Genomic DNA, 15,044 nt, shown 5'->3' on the forward strand with positions numbered 1-15,044 from the left:
TAACAAGTCGAAGAGCATGATATATTTATGAAATGACCCAATAAAAATTCATTAGTCAGTTGAGCCTGACACTGTGGAATTTACTGGCCGACTGAATTTTTACTAGACACACGCTTGCAGGCCAGCAAGTATTTAGTATATTGTCACCATGACTTTCTAAGGTCGAGCATGTCCAGATGAAGCCCTGGGAAGGGCAAGTGAGCCTACCTTATTGTTGGTGTCCTGGCAGAGGTTCTTCAGCCCAGACACAACAACCTCCTTCTTGTCCTCCATTGAAGGGCCTGCAATGCAGTACAGGTAGCAAACAGACCAATGGGGGTTAGCTTTACAGATACAGATGCTCGTGGTTATTCAACTACTACCGGAAGATGCAGGTCAGAGATCCGTGGCCCCTTCCAGCTCACACGCAGGCATGTTCAGTGTGAAATCAAAACACTATCTCTGTGTAACAGGATAATCCAATCAACAAACCTCTCTGTAACTACATAGAAGATTTGTCTATGAACACGGGAAATGTGGCAACATTTTCAGCCTACTACTCTCACAGATGTGCATTTTTGAATGTTCATCTTTGTTTTCTTTTGTTTGCATCAAATATTAGACAAACAGACAGACAGACAGATTTATTCAACAGATAGGCCTTGGGCCCATAACACATACATTTTGCTTATGTATATATATACTAAGTTGGTGAATATATAATCACCAAGCAGACACAAGTATGGAAATATGTTAATAGTGGTGGGTCAGTGTTTCCATCCTTAATATGAATACATATACAGGGATTCACTAAGCATGGTAGAGACATCACTATATACCAGCAGTAACTACAAAGTCAGGTGCTTCTGGATTAGCAATGATGGCTCTCATTTTCCATACTTTACATAAACACATACATATAATATACAGAATTTGAAAAGTTGAAGTGTATCAGTAATAACCGAAAAGCAAAAAAAAAAGAAAAGAAAAAAAAAATGGATTAATAATGCAAACTTTCGGTTACCCTACTTTACATAGATACTAACACACACAATGCAACCTGGAGGCATTACTGTACTGTGCCAGGAGTAACTGCAAGGTTAAAATGCTTATGGGTTAATGGTGTTAACAGTACATGCAGCTAATCTTCAATAAAATATTTGTCCTTACATTTACAGAAAAATATTATTTATTTATTTATTTATTTGTTCATTCATTTATATATTTAGAAATGTTCCTCCACAGCTAATGTAGCTACATCCTCGATATCTCAAGAGTATACGTTCCGATAAGTCTCCACCATGCCCTGGATGTATCTACAGCTCTCAATAAATTTACTACCTCCCTTGGCTGGCTTTTTATCCAATCAGGAGTGTACACTGGGAAGTTGAGCGAACCAATCACAACACACTTTCGCTTTTTAATATATCTAACCTATTAAACACGAACCATGCACAAATTCTCTGAAAGGGGCAGAAGGAGTTCTTGCATCTGCAATGTGTCTGTATAATTTCTCCTAAATCTGAGTCGCACTGTGAACAAACCTTCGCAGTTGCAACCGCTATCTTTATTCACACTTTCAAGTTCAGTTGTAACGGCGGCTTAGCTGATTGGCTGGCTGTGAGAATGCGAGGCAGCAAAGGGAGGTAATAAAATTTTCAGACCGAGCCCTAGATGCATCCAGGGTATAGTGGAGACTTATCGGAAAGTATACCCAGGAGATATCGAGGATGATGTAGCTAAAGAATGTACTGAAAATATAACTCTAGCAAGGTAACAAAGCAAATTATTGACGAGCTGCTCCAGGGTGAAAGTGATTAGCAATTACTTGACTGAATTGAGTGAGTTAGTAAGTTCAGTTCTACGCTGCTTTTGCGTTTCACATATTATACCTATGAGGGGAATAGAACCCGGATCTTCAGCGTGATGAGCCAACACTTTAACCTATTGACTGAACCACCAACCCTTAAAAGTAATGAATGAGTGAATGAGTTGGATTTACACTTCTGCACAGCAGTAATCTGCTACATCACAGTGTGCAAAATAGTTTCCAAGTTTAATTAGCCAGTCGAGCTGGCAAAGCCTGAAGGTTACTAGCCCACAAAATAATTCACTAGTCTGAAATTAGAATGTAGACACAGGTTTCATCATTAAGCTTCTAATATGATGAACATTTTATCGTGCCATACTCTTGGATGAATTAAAAGTGTGTTAGAACTTAACAAGTGATATATTTACAAAATGTCCCAATGAAAATTTACTCGTCAATCAGGCCAGTGGAGATTTACTGGCCTGACTGGATTTTCACAACCCACGGGTTAGCAGACCAGTAGCTATTTTGAACACTGCATCACAGTGTGTAACTTTAATATCAGATGAGAACCACAAGTAAAGGAGTAGCTAACAAATATAGATACACTGTCAGTTTGAACAGGGATCAAACCAATGATCATAGTGTGCTGGAATTTGCAAGGGAAGCAACTCTCCACAACAAATGGGAGTACCCTACAGTGCCCTAATGCCACCTGTTACTAACAATTTACTGATCTATCAAACTGACCACTACTAAAGTGCCTGTTCTGTGGCTTTTCTATGTGACAAGACATTCTTGGCTGTACACAACAAGACAGGATGACTACTCCAGTCTTACATAGTCCAGGCTATGATTCAGCATAGAGGTCTGGTTTCAACAGAAAAGGCCAATCACATTAAGTGTGATGCAAGTTATCAACTGTTGATAAATATGAGAAACAATATGGACTGAAGAATCAGCAGACTGGTGATTGAAGAATATAGTGTTTAAACCAAACATACAGAGGCTGCAATCTGGACCATGTTAAGTGCCCCTTTCACACAGTGACTGTTGAGTTTCTCATTACAAATGTAATGGGGAGATAACTCTCAGTTCCTACCTGCAGAGTTGATGATGTGTTTGAAGATGGTGAGGACACCAATCCTTGTCTTCTCATTGGTCGTGTCCAACTTTTGAAGCAGCAGCCCAACAAGTCGTCCCGAAAATGCCCGGGCTGTGGAGCAATTGTTTTATCTGGTTCAAACTTCACTCATCACGTTTAATATCATACATGACACTATATCTTGTACAATCAACATGTAAATTTCCTCAGTAAAAATGAAAAATGCATACTGCAAAAAGAGAAATCATTTGACTGTTACAACATGTCAAACAAGAGCAATCTGTCCAGCTAATGAGAGCATTTATACCTATAATCTGTCTGTCCACATACATGCGTACTTACTAAGCCATCAAAACATTACCATGAAATGGGCATTCTGAAGTTTTTAAATAATGACAGAGAACAAGTAGGGAAACATTATAAACAAGTTCTAATTCTATGCACAGGGCTCAGACATAAAATTTCATTTGTAGAAAGCCTCATAAATGAAAACCCACATGCTTTCAGAGATATTGTATGGACAATCCAAGAACAGTCAGTTGGAGATTGTTGGCAAAAAGCAGATATTCGAAAAATCAATATATACTAAATAACCAGCATCTGAAGCTTTCAAGAAAGGATACCTGTTGGTTTTAGAGATAATAGATATTAAAGATAACATAACTAAAACAGGAATTCAAAAACAATTTCAAGCCAAAATATGTTAATGATAAAAAATGACACTCCTGCAATATTTCATCTATTTGTTAAACATAAGAAACTGAATTATGCCAAATGGTAGATTTGTAGGCAGCTGACCAATGATGGCGAAAGATCTGAGCAGCTCGTTGTGGTTCTTGATACTCAGTGGGTTGGTGTAGTCCGGAGCCTGAAGAACCTGGCACATATAAGGTCAGTGTTTTAGACCATGCGAATAAATGAACATGGGCATAAACCTAAGCAATGATATAAATCAGCCCGGTAAACGATCCTTTTAGCTGCTTCTGAAAACAAGCAGGGGTTGTCCAAGATAGATTTTAACCCTGATCTTTTATGGATTTACATAGATAACCGAGGTTAGAGACATGACATTCCATCTACGATTGAGTGAGTTTAGTTTCACAACACACTCAGCAATATTCCAGCTATACATAGCAGTCTGTAAATAATCCAATTTGGACCAGCCAAACCAGTGACTGACAGCATGAGCATCGATGTACATAACTGGGAACTGATAACATGACAACCAAGTCAGCGAGACTGACTGTCAGACCCTGGTAGTTGCCTCCTAAAACAAGCATGGGTTGCAGAAGACCATCAAAAATGTTTTGGGTTATCAAACTGTCATCTCCACAGACTAAGGTATAAAAAGTTTAATGAGAGTTGAAGTTGCTCATAACTATTTTAGTCTACATCTATTGACAAATGTATAAGGAGTTGAAGGAAGACACATATCAATTCTGGTGTAAAATCCTTCAAGAGTTGTCGTCTCACATCCATTTCCTATTCACCTGTGGAAAAACATAACGAGTTGTCTTACCTGTGCAAACAGAATATTGAAGAGGTTGTCAAAGTGAGGCTCCAGAATAGGGCTCTCTTCCTTACACACTGCATCAAGGACCATGCATAGACCCTGGGGAGAAAAATAAATAAGGTCAATGCCACCCAAATTGACTGATGTCTGCGTAATCCCTAAGTGTAGGCTGTCAGAGAGGCACTGTTTACAACAGTTCATGAGATATCACATTAACAAGAATCGTGACACATGCACAGATGCTCCTGAATACATAGTCCCCCGTCCTGCTTACATTATTATTCAATAAGTTCACTTTCAACTGATACTCCTCAGTACAGAACCTAATATATATGAATATACTGAGCATAGAAAAACAGCAAAGAGCAGCCAAGATGTCACCTTTTCAAGAAAGACGACAAACTGAGTGCCATCACTGATTCAAGCCTGAATGATGACCATTAATGTTTAGCTCCTTCATCAACCCCTTGCTGAAATAACTTAATGCCATATGTGACCATTACCTGAGTGATGTGGTACGGCTCTGGATGGCGCCGGTACAATCCCAGCATACCTTGCACTATCTTGGGGAACTGTTCCTCCAGCTTGTCTTGGTCCATGACGTGTGTCATGTGACCCACTGCTTCAACGATCGCCAGACGGAGCTATGGAAATCATCGAGAGTATTAACATCTGATCACCACTGCCGCTTTGCAGGATTTATTGGTCAGTCTACTATGACAGGGATGAATGCTTGATTCTGATTAGTCAAAACAACTCAGTTCCAAATCATTGTAAGAGGAATTTCATCTACTTTTAGGCTACCAACAATTTTAAAACACACTCTGATATCTCTAACAAAGGCCTTTTTTTCACAATCACATAACACTGTTTTGAAGCCAGCCTTTTTATGCCATGCTAGAACTTCTGCCATTTATGAATAATTCTGGAAAATGCATTATTGCTCTGCTGAGGTATTATCACAATAATGACTCATGCTTATCAAATAGTGAACATGACCAAAACAAACCCATAAAACCAGTACCAGTAATTGAATGGATGTGTCCAGAAGAAAAAAAATAATTCAAATACCAGTTGCAGTGTCCTGATAGACAGTATGAACATCTGTCAAAAACCAGTACGACTTCAGGCCTTTTGTCAGTCGTAGTAACAGTTCTACTTTGCTAGTAAGACCAACATAAATAGTCGCTTATATTATATATTCATGTCTTGCCATGTCACACAACTGATAATGACACACTTTAAAGACAGGGGCCACAAAACGAGTGCACATCTCAACATTTTTCCAACTTTACTCCAAGCAGTATTTCATATTCCTTTAATGAACAGTACAATGTAGCATTTTTCAGCTGTTTTACGCAATAAGGAAACACAGATAAGGAGTCTCTCAGTACAGTTTCGAGGAATCACCGTGCACTTTGTTTCTGCTTCCTGATCAACACATACAATACCTTTGCCTCCTTGGACTGCAGCCAGATGTTGAAAAGGATATCGTAGGCCGAGAATATCTCCCCTGAAAACTTCTCCTTGGTGATGGAGGGATCCGGGGCCTTGTCAAGGTTTGCGATGTACTCTAGAATTGCTTCACTGAACTTGGACAAGGCTGGAACATACACAAAGATACATCACGGTGTACACTAACATTAAGACCAAGCAAGCATTGAGGTTATCTCCATATCACTGAAATCCTTGATGATCCAGGTTACAATTGGTCTTTAGCATCCATACTTGTCGTATGGGTGACTTTGGTGATATAAGCATGAGTGAGTGAGTCCAGTTTTATGCCAGCAATATTCCAGCAATATCTTGACAGAGGACAACAGAAATGGGTTTCACACATTGTACCCATATGGAGAAACAAACTGGGATCTTCAGTGTGATGGGTGGAAAACCTCAACCATCAGATTACAATGAGCTTTCCCACATGTAACAAAAGGCTCAACATCCACTGGTCTGGGGACAGATGAGTGTCACATGGCACAAGTGGAGTACTTGCCAGCCATCTCCCCCTGCACCACCCGATTTCCACTGTACTTAACTCTTTCATCTTACAGAAGGCACAGAACTCAACTCACTCACTCACTTCAGAAGACAACGACACTTACCTGAAGTGAAGACCCATCTCATGTTGTCAAACTTGATCATCCCCAGCATGGGCAGCATAGTGCCCAGCACGGCTGTCAGATGTGGCACCATGGCATACACTGGGCATCAAACAAGTCACTATTGTTACTATATCACTTCAAGGGACCAGTGATTAAAATAAAAGTTAGTTAGCGAGGACTCAAACAAACAATGCTGTTTTGTGGAAGGTCCCTAGCAATAAAGTCAGATTTGGCACCATGACAAATATGAGGAATCAAACAAAACATATTGTTGCTGAATCCACACAAGGGACCAGTCATTATCATAAATGTTGGTGGAGGGTCAGCGGGGCCAATCAACTGGGATTACATGTGCCAATTTTGTCACGATAGTAGACATTGTATTGTATTGTATTGTATTGTATTGTATTGTATTGTATTGTATTGTATTGTATATAGTTGTCACTTGCATTTCTATTGTCAACCCAAGAAAAGAAATACTTCTGTAATCATGTGCTGTTCAGAATCCCTACCCCACCCCACCCCAAAAGTACAACTGTTTGTGGACTGATATATATGACACTAAGGATGAAAATAACTTGCTCACCATGATTTCAGGAAGATAACTAAAGGTTATCACAGACACCAGACATTAAACGTCTAATATTAACAACTCACATGCATCCTTTTCCCATGCAGTAAATAAATACTATGTGTCATTAACATACCATTAGCAGACGCCAAGTTGCCAATGGTCTGTACGACGAAGAAGTGTGGGATGACACCAGGTTGGAATCGGTCCAGAAGTTCCCCCATCACCTCATCACAGTATTTGGTTCCCAAAGCAACCAGAACACCACTGGCTGCCGTCTGCCAATCAGGTTCTACTTCCTGTTAAATAAGGGGAGACAACTGTCAAACTTTCAAATGTAAACTAAAATGTTAACTTCTTTAATAGCGACATGTTTTTTCATTATATCGCTCCATCCTCGTAACAGCCCAAACTATATTTTATGATTTTGCAATAACAGTAATTTTTTAAGAAATGTCAAGCAGAAATTTGAAATGTGAGCTATATAAAGACGTTGACACTACCTTGGACTGGGTGAGTTCATCTGCAGCCTGGTGGATGAGGTCAACAGCCAGGCTGACATCGATGTTATCTAGGACCTCCTTCAGGATACGCTCCAGAGCGTTCAGTATAACAATACGGTGATCTGTGGACAGCTGAAACACACAATTGGAGAAAGATGTTGCTCACAGGCCTCATATGTAAACAAAGTTACAAAAGGAAAATCTGTTTAGCCCCACATCATTTAAAATGATGTGAGTGAGTGAGTTTTGTTTTACACCACACTCGACAATATTCCAGCCACATCGTGGCATTCTGTAAATAATGGAGTCTGGACCAGACAATCCAGTGATCAACATCATGAGAATCAGTCTGCGCAACTGAGAACCGATAACATGTGTCAACCAAGTCAGCGAGCCTGACCACCCGATCCTGCTAGTCGCCTCCTACGACAAGCAAAGTCGCTCTTTATGGCAAGCATGGGTTGCTGAAGGCCTATTCCACCCCAAACCTTCACGGGTCCCAAACATCTAGATAACAAACTACCACATACAAGTCAAATGAAAAAAATAACCCAAACAGGGCATAGTAAGAATGTTTGTCCTCGTTTGCTAGCTTACGGTCGAACACTACACTCATAATTCAGCTACGTGATGAGGTCTGCAAATTATCCAGTCCAGATCAGAAAAACCAGTGATTTACACCAAGAGCATCAATCTATGTCATTGGTAATTATTGACATGAGTCAACCAAGTCACCAAGCCTGACCACGCGATGCCTCTTACAACAAGCATATGTGGCTAAAATGAATTCTAACCCAGATTGTGGATCACAACAAAGCAATGGTTAAGGCATCTGCCTATCATGCTGAAAGCCCAAGTTCAATCACCAGTGGAGGCACCAATGGACGTTGTGTAGTAGTAGACAAGATACTAATACCCACATAATCCCACTCCATCCAGCTGTAAAACGGGTACCCATGACGATGTGCTGGCAACGTGAGTGTACAGTTCATTGCACCTAACAGGAAGCATGACCAGCATTTGAAATAATTGCCTGTCTCAAGGCCCACTGCTGTTGTTATTGTATCAGGCAGGCAGTTTCAAACATTTGCAGGCCTTTATGGCCTTCAATAAATTATCTATCAATTTTCCTTTTTCAACTGGAATCTTTCCCATGTTTTTTTTTCGTAAACAATGTTCAGGAATCATTCATCATCCAACATGTTACAATACCTTGCAGTTTCACCTCCTGATATTTTAGCATTTCCCACATGGGAATGTTAACACCAGCCCTAAACAAATAAAACCTCTCTCTGCGCCACAGGCTTCACTATCTGATTTTGCAGGGACAATGTGAAATTGTGTACAGTCTGGTCTACTTTGATTTCATTGGTTTGACTTTAAAAAAATGGTCCTGCAGCTCAGGGCCTGTAGATTTTAAAGCCTGCAGGTGGCAATAAGTCCTGATGGCCAACTGGCAAATTGAAGTATTGCAAACACTGAGTATAGCTGTATGATCCCTAGGGAGCTGAAAAAGTATTGGATAGTATGAAGCGTCCTATGACATACAATAATAATGTTGGTAGCGCCATGAGCAGGCAATGTGCCTGGATATGAGAGCCATAGAGAGGACCTATTACTATTACTATTAATTTTTCGACAGAATCAAACAAGATTGCCAGTTTACAGAAGCCTTACCTTATTGTGTTTCTTAAGATATGTATAACATGAGCTCAGAACCAGAGACGGTTTCTTCTTGCCAAGTTCATACAGCGAGTTGGAGATGACCTCTCGAGCCTCCTCATTGCGGTCATGTGCAGCATCAATCAGAGCCATTGTAATCTCTACCAAAACAGTCAAACACAAGGATTCAAATAAGATTAAGGAATTTAGGGGCATTGTAATATCTACCAAAATAGTCAAACACAAGGATTCAAATAACATTAAGGAGTTCAGCACCATTGTAATCTCTACCAAAACAGTCAAACATAAGGATTCAAATAACATTAACGAGTTCAGCACCATTGTAATCTCTACCAAACCAAAGAAATACAAGGATCAAGTAACGATTAAGGGGTTCAACAAAATTGTAATCTCTACCAAAATAGTCAAACATAAGGATTGAAATAACATTAACGAGTTCAGCACCATTGTAATCTCTACCAAACCAAAGAAATACAAGGATCAAGTAACGATTAAGGGGTTCAACAAAATTGTAATCTCTACCAAAATAGTCAAACATAAGGATTGAAATAACATTAACGAGTTCAGCACCATTGTAATCTCTACCAAACCAAAGAAATACAAGGATCAAGTAACGATTAAGGGGTTCAACAAAATTGTAATATCTACCAAAATAGTCAAACACAAGGATTGAAATAACATTAACGAGTTCAGCACCATTGTAATCTCTACCAAACCAAAGAAATACAAGGATCAAGTAACGATTAAGGGGTTCAACAAAATTGTAATATCTACCAAAATAGTCAAACACAAGGATTCAAATAACATTAACGAGTTCAGCACCATTGTAATCTCTACCAAACCAAAGAAATACAAGGATCAAGTAACGATTAAGGGGTTCAACAAAATTGTAATCTCTACCAAAATAGTCAAACATAAGGATTGAAATAACAATAACGAGTTCAGCACCATTGTAATCTCTACCAAACCAAAGAAATACAAGGATCAAGTAACGATTAAGGGGTTCAACAAAATTGTAATATCTACCAAAATAGTCAAACATAAGGATTCAAATAAAATTAAGGAGTTCAGGACCATTGTAATCTCTACCAAACCAAAGAAATACAAGGATCAAGTAACGATTAAGGGGTTCAACAAAATTGTAATCTCTACCAAAATAGTCAAACATAAGGATTGAAATAACAATAACGAGTTCAGCACCATTGTAATCTCTACCAAACCAAAGAAATACAAGGATCAAGTAACGATTAAGGGGTTCAACAAAATTGTAATCTCTACCAAAATAGTCAAACATAAGGATTGAAATAACATTAACGAGTTCAGCACCATTGTAATCTCTACCAAACCAAAGAAATACAAGGATCAAGTAACGATTAAGGGGTTCAACAAAATTGTAATATCTACCAAAATAGTCAAACACAAGGATTGAAATAACATTAACGAGTTCAGCACCATTGTAATCTCTACCAAACCAAAGAAATACAAGGATCAAGTAACGATTAAGGGGTTCAACAAAATTGTAATATCTACCAAAATAGTCAAACACAAGGATTGAAATAACATTAACGAGTTCAGCACCATTGTAATCTCTACCAAACCAAAGAAATACAAGGATCAAGTAACGATTAAGGGGTTCAACAAAATTGTAATATCTACCAAAATAGTCAAACATAAGGATTGAAATAACATTAACGAGTTCAGCACCATTGTAATCTCTACCAAACCAAAGAAATACAAGGATCAAGTAACGATTAAGGGGTTCAACAAAATTGTAATCTCTACCAAAATAGTCAAACATAAGGATTGAAATAACAATAACGAGTTCAGCACCATTGTAATCTCTACCAAACCAAAGAAATACAAGGATCAAGTAACGATTAAGGGGTTCAACAAAATTGTAATATCTACCAAAATAGTCAAACATAAGGATTCAAATAAAATTAAGGAGTTCAGGACCATTGTAATCTCTACCAAACCAAAGAAATACAAGGATCAAGTAACGATTAAGGGGTTCAACAAAATTGTAATCTCTACCAAAATAGTCAAACATAAGGATTGAAATAACAATAACGAGTTCAGCACCATTGTAATCTCTACCAAACCAAAGAAATACAAGGATCAAGTAATGATTAAAGGGTTCAACAAAATTGTAATATCTACCAAAATAGTCAAACATAAGGATTCAAATAAAATTAAGGAGTTCAGGACCATTGTAATATCTACCAAAACAGTCAAACACAAGAGGTAATTAACAATAAAGGAGTTCAGCGCCTTTGTAATCTCTACCAAAATAGTCAGTCACAAGGTTTCATTAAGGATTAAGGAGTTTTGGATACGTGGACATAAGCCAGAGTAATAAAGCCAAGCTCATCAGAATATTTCCATATTTCTCATGATAACTGAAAGGTCACATCAGGGTAAATCAGAACAGGTGTAACAATTTCGAAAGTTGATTTTTGCAAAACCAGCTATGTGTAGAAAGCACAACATTCTTGAGCGCCTGAGGTTCATCAACTGGATGTCACTGGAGCTTCATTATCAAAACAAGTTACTGATGTGCCATTTGGAAACCAAGATAACAAATATCACTATTAAACCAAGTTGGTGACACAGCATTTTAAAGCCAAGTTAGCGATGTGTCACTATCAAAATATGAGACATGTATCCTTATCAAACCAAATATTTGACATGTGTCATTATCAAACCAAATATATGTCATTATCAATCCAGATATGTGATGTGTCATTATCAAACCAAATATTATGTGATATGTATCACAATCAAGCCAAATATGTGACATGTCATAATCAAACCAAATATGTGTCATGTATCATAATCAAACCAAATATGTGTCATGTGTCATAATCAAACCAAATATGTGTCATGTGTCATAATCAAACCAAATATGTGACACATCATTATCAGTGAGTGAGTGAGTTTAGTTTTATGCTGCCCTCAGAAATTTTCCAGCTACATGGCGGCATACAGTAAATAATTGAGTCTGGACCAGACAATTCAGTGATCAACAGTATCAGCATCAATCTGCATAACTGGGAACCAGTGACGTGTCAACTAAGTCAGCGAGTCTGATCACCCGATCCTGTTTCCTGTTAGTCGCCTCTTACGACAAGCATAATCGCTGTGTCACTACCAAACCAAATATTTGTCATGTATCACAAACCAAATATGTGATACTTGTCATAATCAAACCATGTTCTCAGTGACATGTTTTTATCAACCAAATATGTGACACATGTCAGTAACACGTCCTCATGAACCAACTTTGTGACATGAGTCTTTATCAAATCAAGATTGTGCCATGTCATTGTGAAATCAAGATAGCAATACATCATCGGTAAACTACTATCTCATATATGCTTTGCTGCTTCCTCGTTGTACAATAGTTATCTGCTCACTGTTTCAATGCACAGCCTTTGACCAAATCAGTGAAACTGAAAAATCCAAACTCAGTTTCCTTACTTCTGTTTTACATTTAGAAAAAATAAAAACGAGCAGGCCTGAAACTTTAGCAACGAAATGTAATCTGACAAGATTAAGAACACTGTTCCGCAAACCAGATTGGGTGACTGGATAAAATGAAAACTTCCTGATGATGAGGTCATATGAAGGTACTGTGTGTTGGTTATTGGAGTCAATAGCTATGTAGACTTATGGTTACCATGGGAAGATGAAAATCTAGTGGGAGACGGATGCAAACTTTGCAACAATTTTCAAATGATAAACGAACATACAACTCAAATATATATGATAAGTTTACAAGAACATTTATACACTTCACCAATTAGATCAGATACAGAATAAAGAAGAAAAGAATGCATTAACTGAATAAATTGTAAGTGATTATGGTTTTATTTGACTTTTAGCATACATAGGACACCTCACACAGGTTTCACATTGAAGCACTTCACAATATTCCAATAGTATCATACATAGGTCACCTCACATGGGTTTCACATAATTATTGTACGCTTTTAGCAACATTCCAACAGTATCACACACACCTCATATGGATTTCACATATTGTACCCAAAGTCAAACTTGATCTTTGGCATGATGAGCAAATGTTTTAACCATTAGCTGCTGAATATATACAAATATACTGAAAATTTTGACATTTTGAATGATGATCTGTTTATTCACTGACACATTGATAAAATATCAATCACAAAAATACCAATATCCCTAACTTATTTTGGCCAGTATATGTTTATATTACCAGTACAATACATGTACACAATTAATTCCAATACTTGCACATTCCCATTTTTGTAATTCATATCAGCGTTTTTATGAAATATGACATGATATCTACTGTTCATGACATAAGAAATAGATCACATTGCATTCTCTAAACAATATGGTGCACCCAACAGTCAAAAATATAACATGTACATGAGATGGCCTATAGAGTCTTGCATGTTAGTCAGTAGCAGTCACTAAGGCTGACAATTCAAATGTGTTTTCTTCACTTCCTCTCCTAATAAAAAAAATGAGTACTACAAAAATGACTTTCAAAAATCAAAATTATGGATTATCCGTACCTAGTGAAAGAATGTGATTAGTGAATGTGATTGATGAACTTTTGTCTTCATCAAATTCATCCAATGTGCTGAAGTTCTGTTAGATGTTGCCATGGTCACTGATAAGGAACATGGAGATATCACCTTCTCAGATTATGCCATTAACAATAAGGGCTTGTTTAGCTGCTAAAGTTTATAGTTCAACTCATTGTAGGAAGCAGACTGAGGCTTAGTCTCTGAATATATATAATTTTGATGGTAACAAGCAAACCAATTTTAATTTAAAAGGAGCCCCAGGGAGACCAGAGATTCCGGAACCCGAGGAAATCTAGATTTGCTATTTTTAAGGCTTTACCACTGCTGAGAAGGCTTGACTAGGCACATTAATGTGGTTCAGGGACTATGAGACAGACTATGTTGGATGGTGAAACCAGCAGTACTAATCAACAAGACAGGGTAGGTATTAAAATCTTGCATAACATACTTTTCAGAAAATGTATATGCAGATCTGTTGAATTTAGTTTATGTATATTAGTAAGGATTACTGACTGATGTAACAAAATATGTTGAATAGTAGTTGTACATGATTCATATCTGTGTTATTTATTTTGATTTCAAACAATGTATTTAGTGTTAAGGAAGTTCCTATTTTGAGATAAACTGTCAATAAAACATGGTGGACAAACAGACACAGTTAAGCTGGCCAAAGTCAGATTCCTTATTCCTGCTTTTAAACACTTTGCCTCTCAAAATGATGTGTGCCATGCTTCTTATTTTTGTCTATCAATGTGAAAAGTCACTTAGAATGAGAAACATTCTGATTTTGATTTCACTTAGAATGAGAAACATTCGGTTTTTAAACTTTGAAAGCATTTTGGAGAAATTTACATTCCTTTACAAGCTAGACTGAATTGTAGGAAATAATCTACCTATTTTGTTTTGGTTTTTTTTATTCAGTGTATTTTCTAGTCATAATACCAGGAATATGATTTCCTAAAGTGCCCTGATGCAGAGCGATTAATGTTTTTGCCAACGGTCTAATTATGAAACCATGCTGCATGCTGGTCATCACCTGCTCATAGCAAAAATCCTGTGACAGTCCAGGCTATTTTTTTTAAATGGTAGCTGCAACCCCTTGTCTATTACCTATGATAATAAAAACACACATTAATTTTGATTTATCTGAATCTAACCACTTTGCCATTGCTAGTAAAATCTGAAAATTTTCTTAGGT

At 37.6% G+C, this 15,044-nt stretch overlaps 1 protein-coding gene across 1 annotated transcript in view; it reads right to left on the reverse strand.

The window, feature by feature from the left end:
• LOC137258934 (maestro heat-like repeat-containing protein family member 1) overlaps window positions 1–15,044 on the reverse strand; it is a 52,331-nt gene that overhangs the window by 34,230 nt on the left and 3,057 nt on the right. The window contains exons 2-11 of the mRNA XM_067796629.1: window positions 9,264–9,409; window positions 7,587–7,718; window positions 7,220–7,382; window positions 6,513–6,611; window positions 5,859–6,010; window positions 4,911–5,051; window positions 4,414–4,506; window positions 3,693–3,771; window positions 2,892–3,005; window positions 208–281 (exon numbers count right to left, since the gene is read on the reverse strand). Coding sequence (XP_067652730.1) covers window positions 208–281; window positions 2,892–3,005; window positions 3,693–3,771; window positions 4,414–4,506; window positions 4,911–5,051; window positions 5,859–6,010; window positions 6,513–6,611; window positions 7,220–7,382; window positions 7,587–7,718; window positions 9,264–9,409 — 1,193 coding nt within the window. The remainder of the gene's footprint in view (window positions 1–207; window positions 282–2,891; window positions 3,006–3,692; window positions 3,772–4,413; window positions 4,507–4,910; window positions 5,052–5,858; window positions 6,011–6,512; window positions 6,612–7,219; window positions 7,383–7,586; window positions 7,719–9,263; window positions 9,410–15,044) is intronic.

Source organism: Haliotis asinina, chromosome 12, assembly GCF_037392515.1.
Source record: "Haliotis asinina isolate JCU_RB_2024 chromosome 12, JCU_Hal_asi_v2, whole genome shotgun sequence".
NCBI lineage: Eukaryota > Metazoa > Mollusca > Gastropoda > Lepetellida > Haliotidae > Haliotis > Haliotis asinina.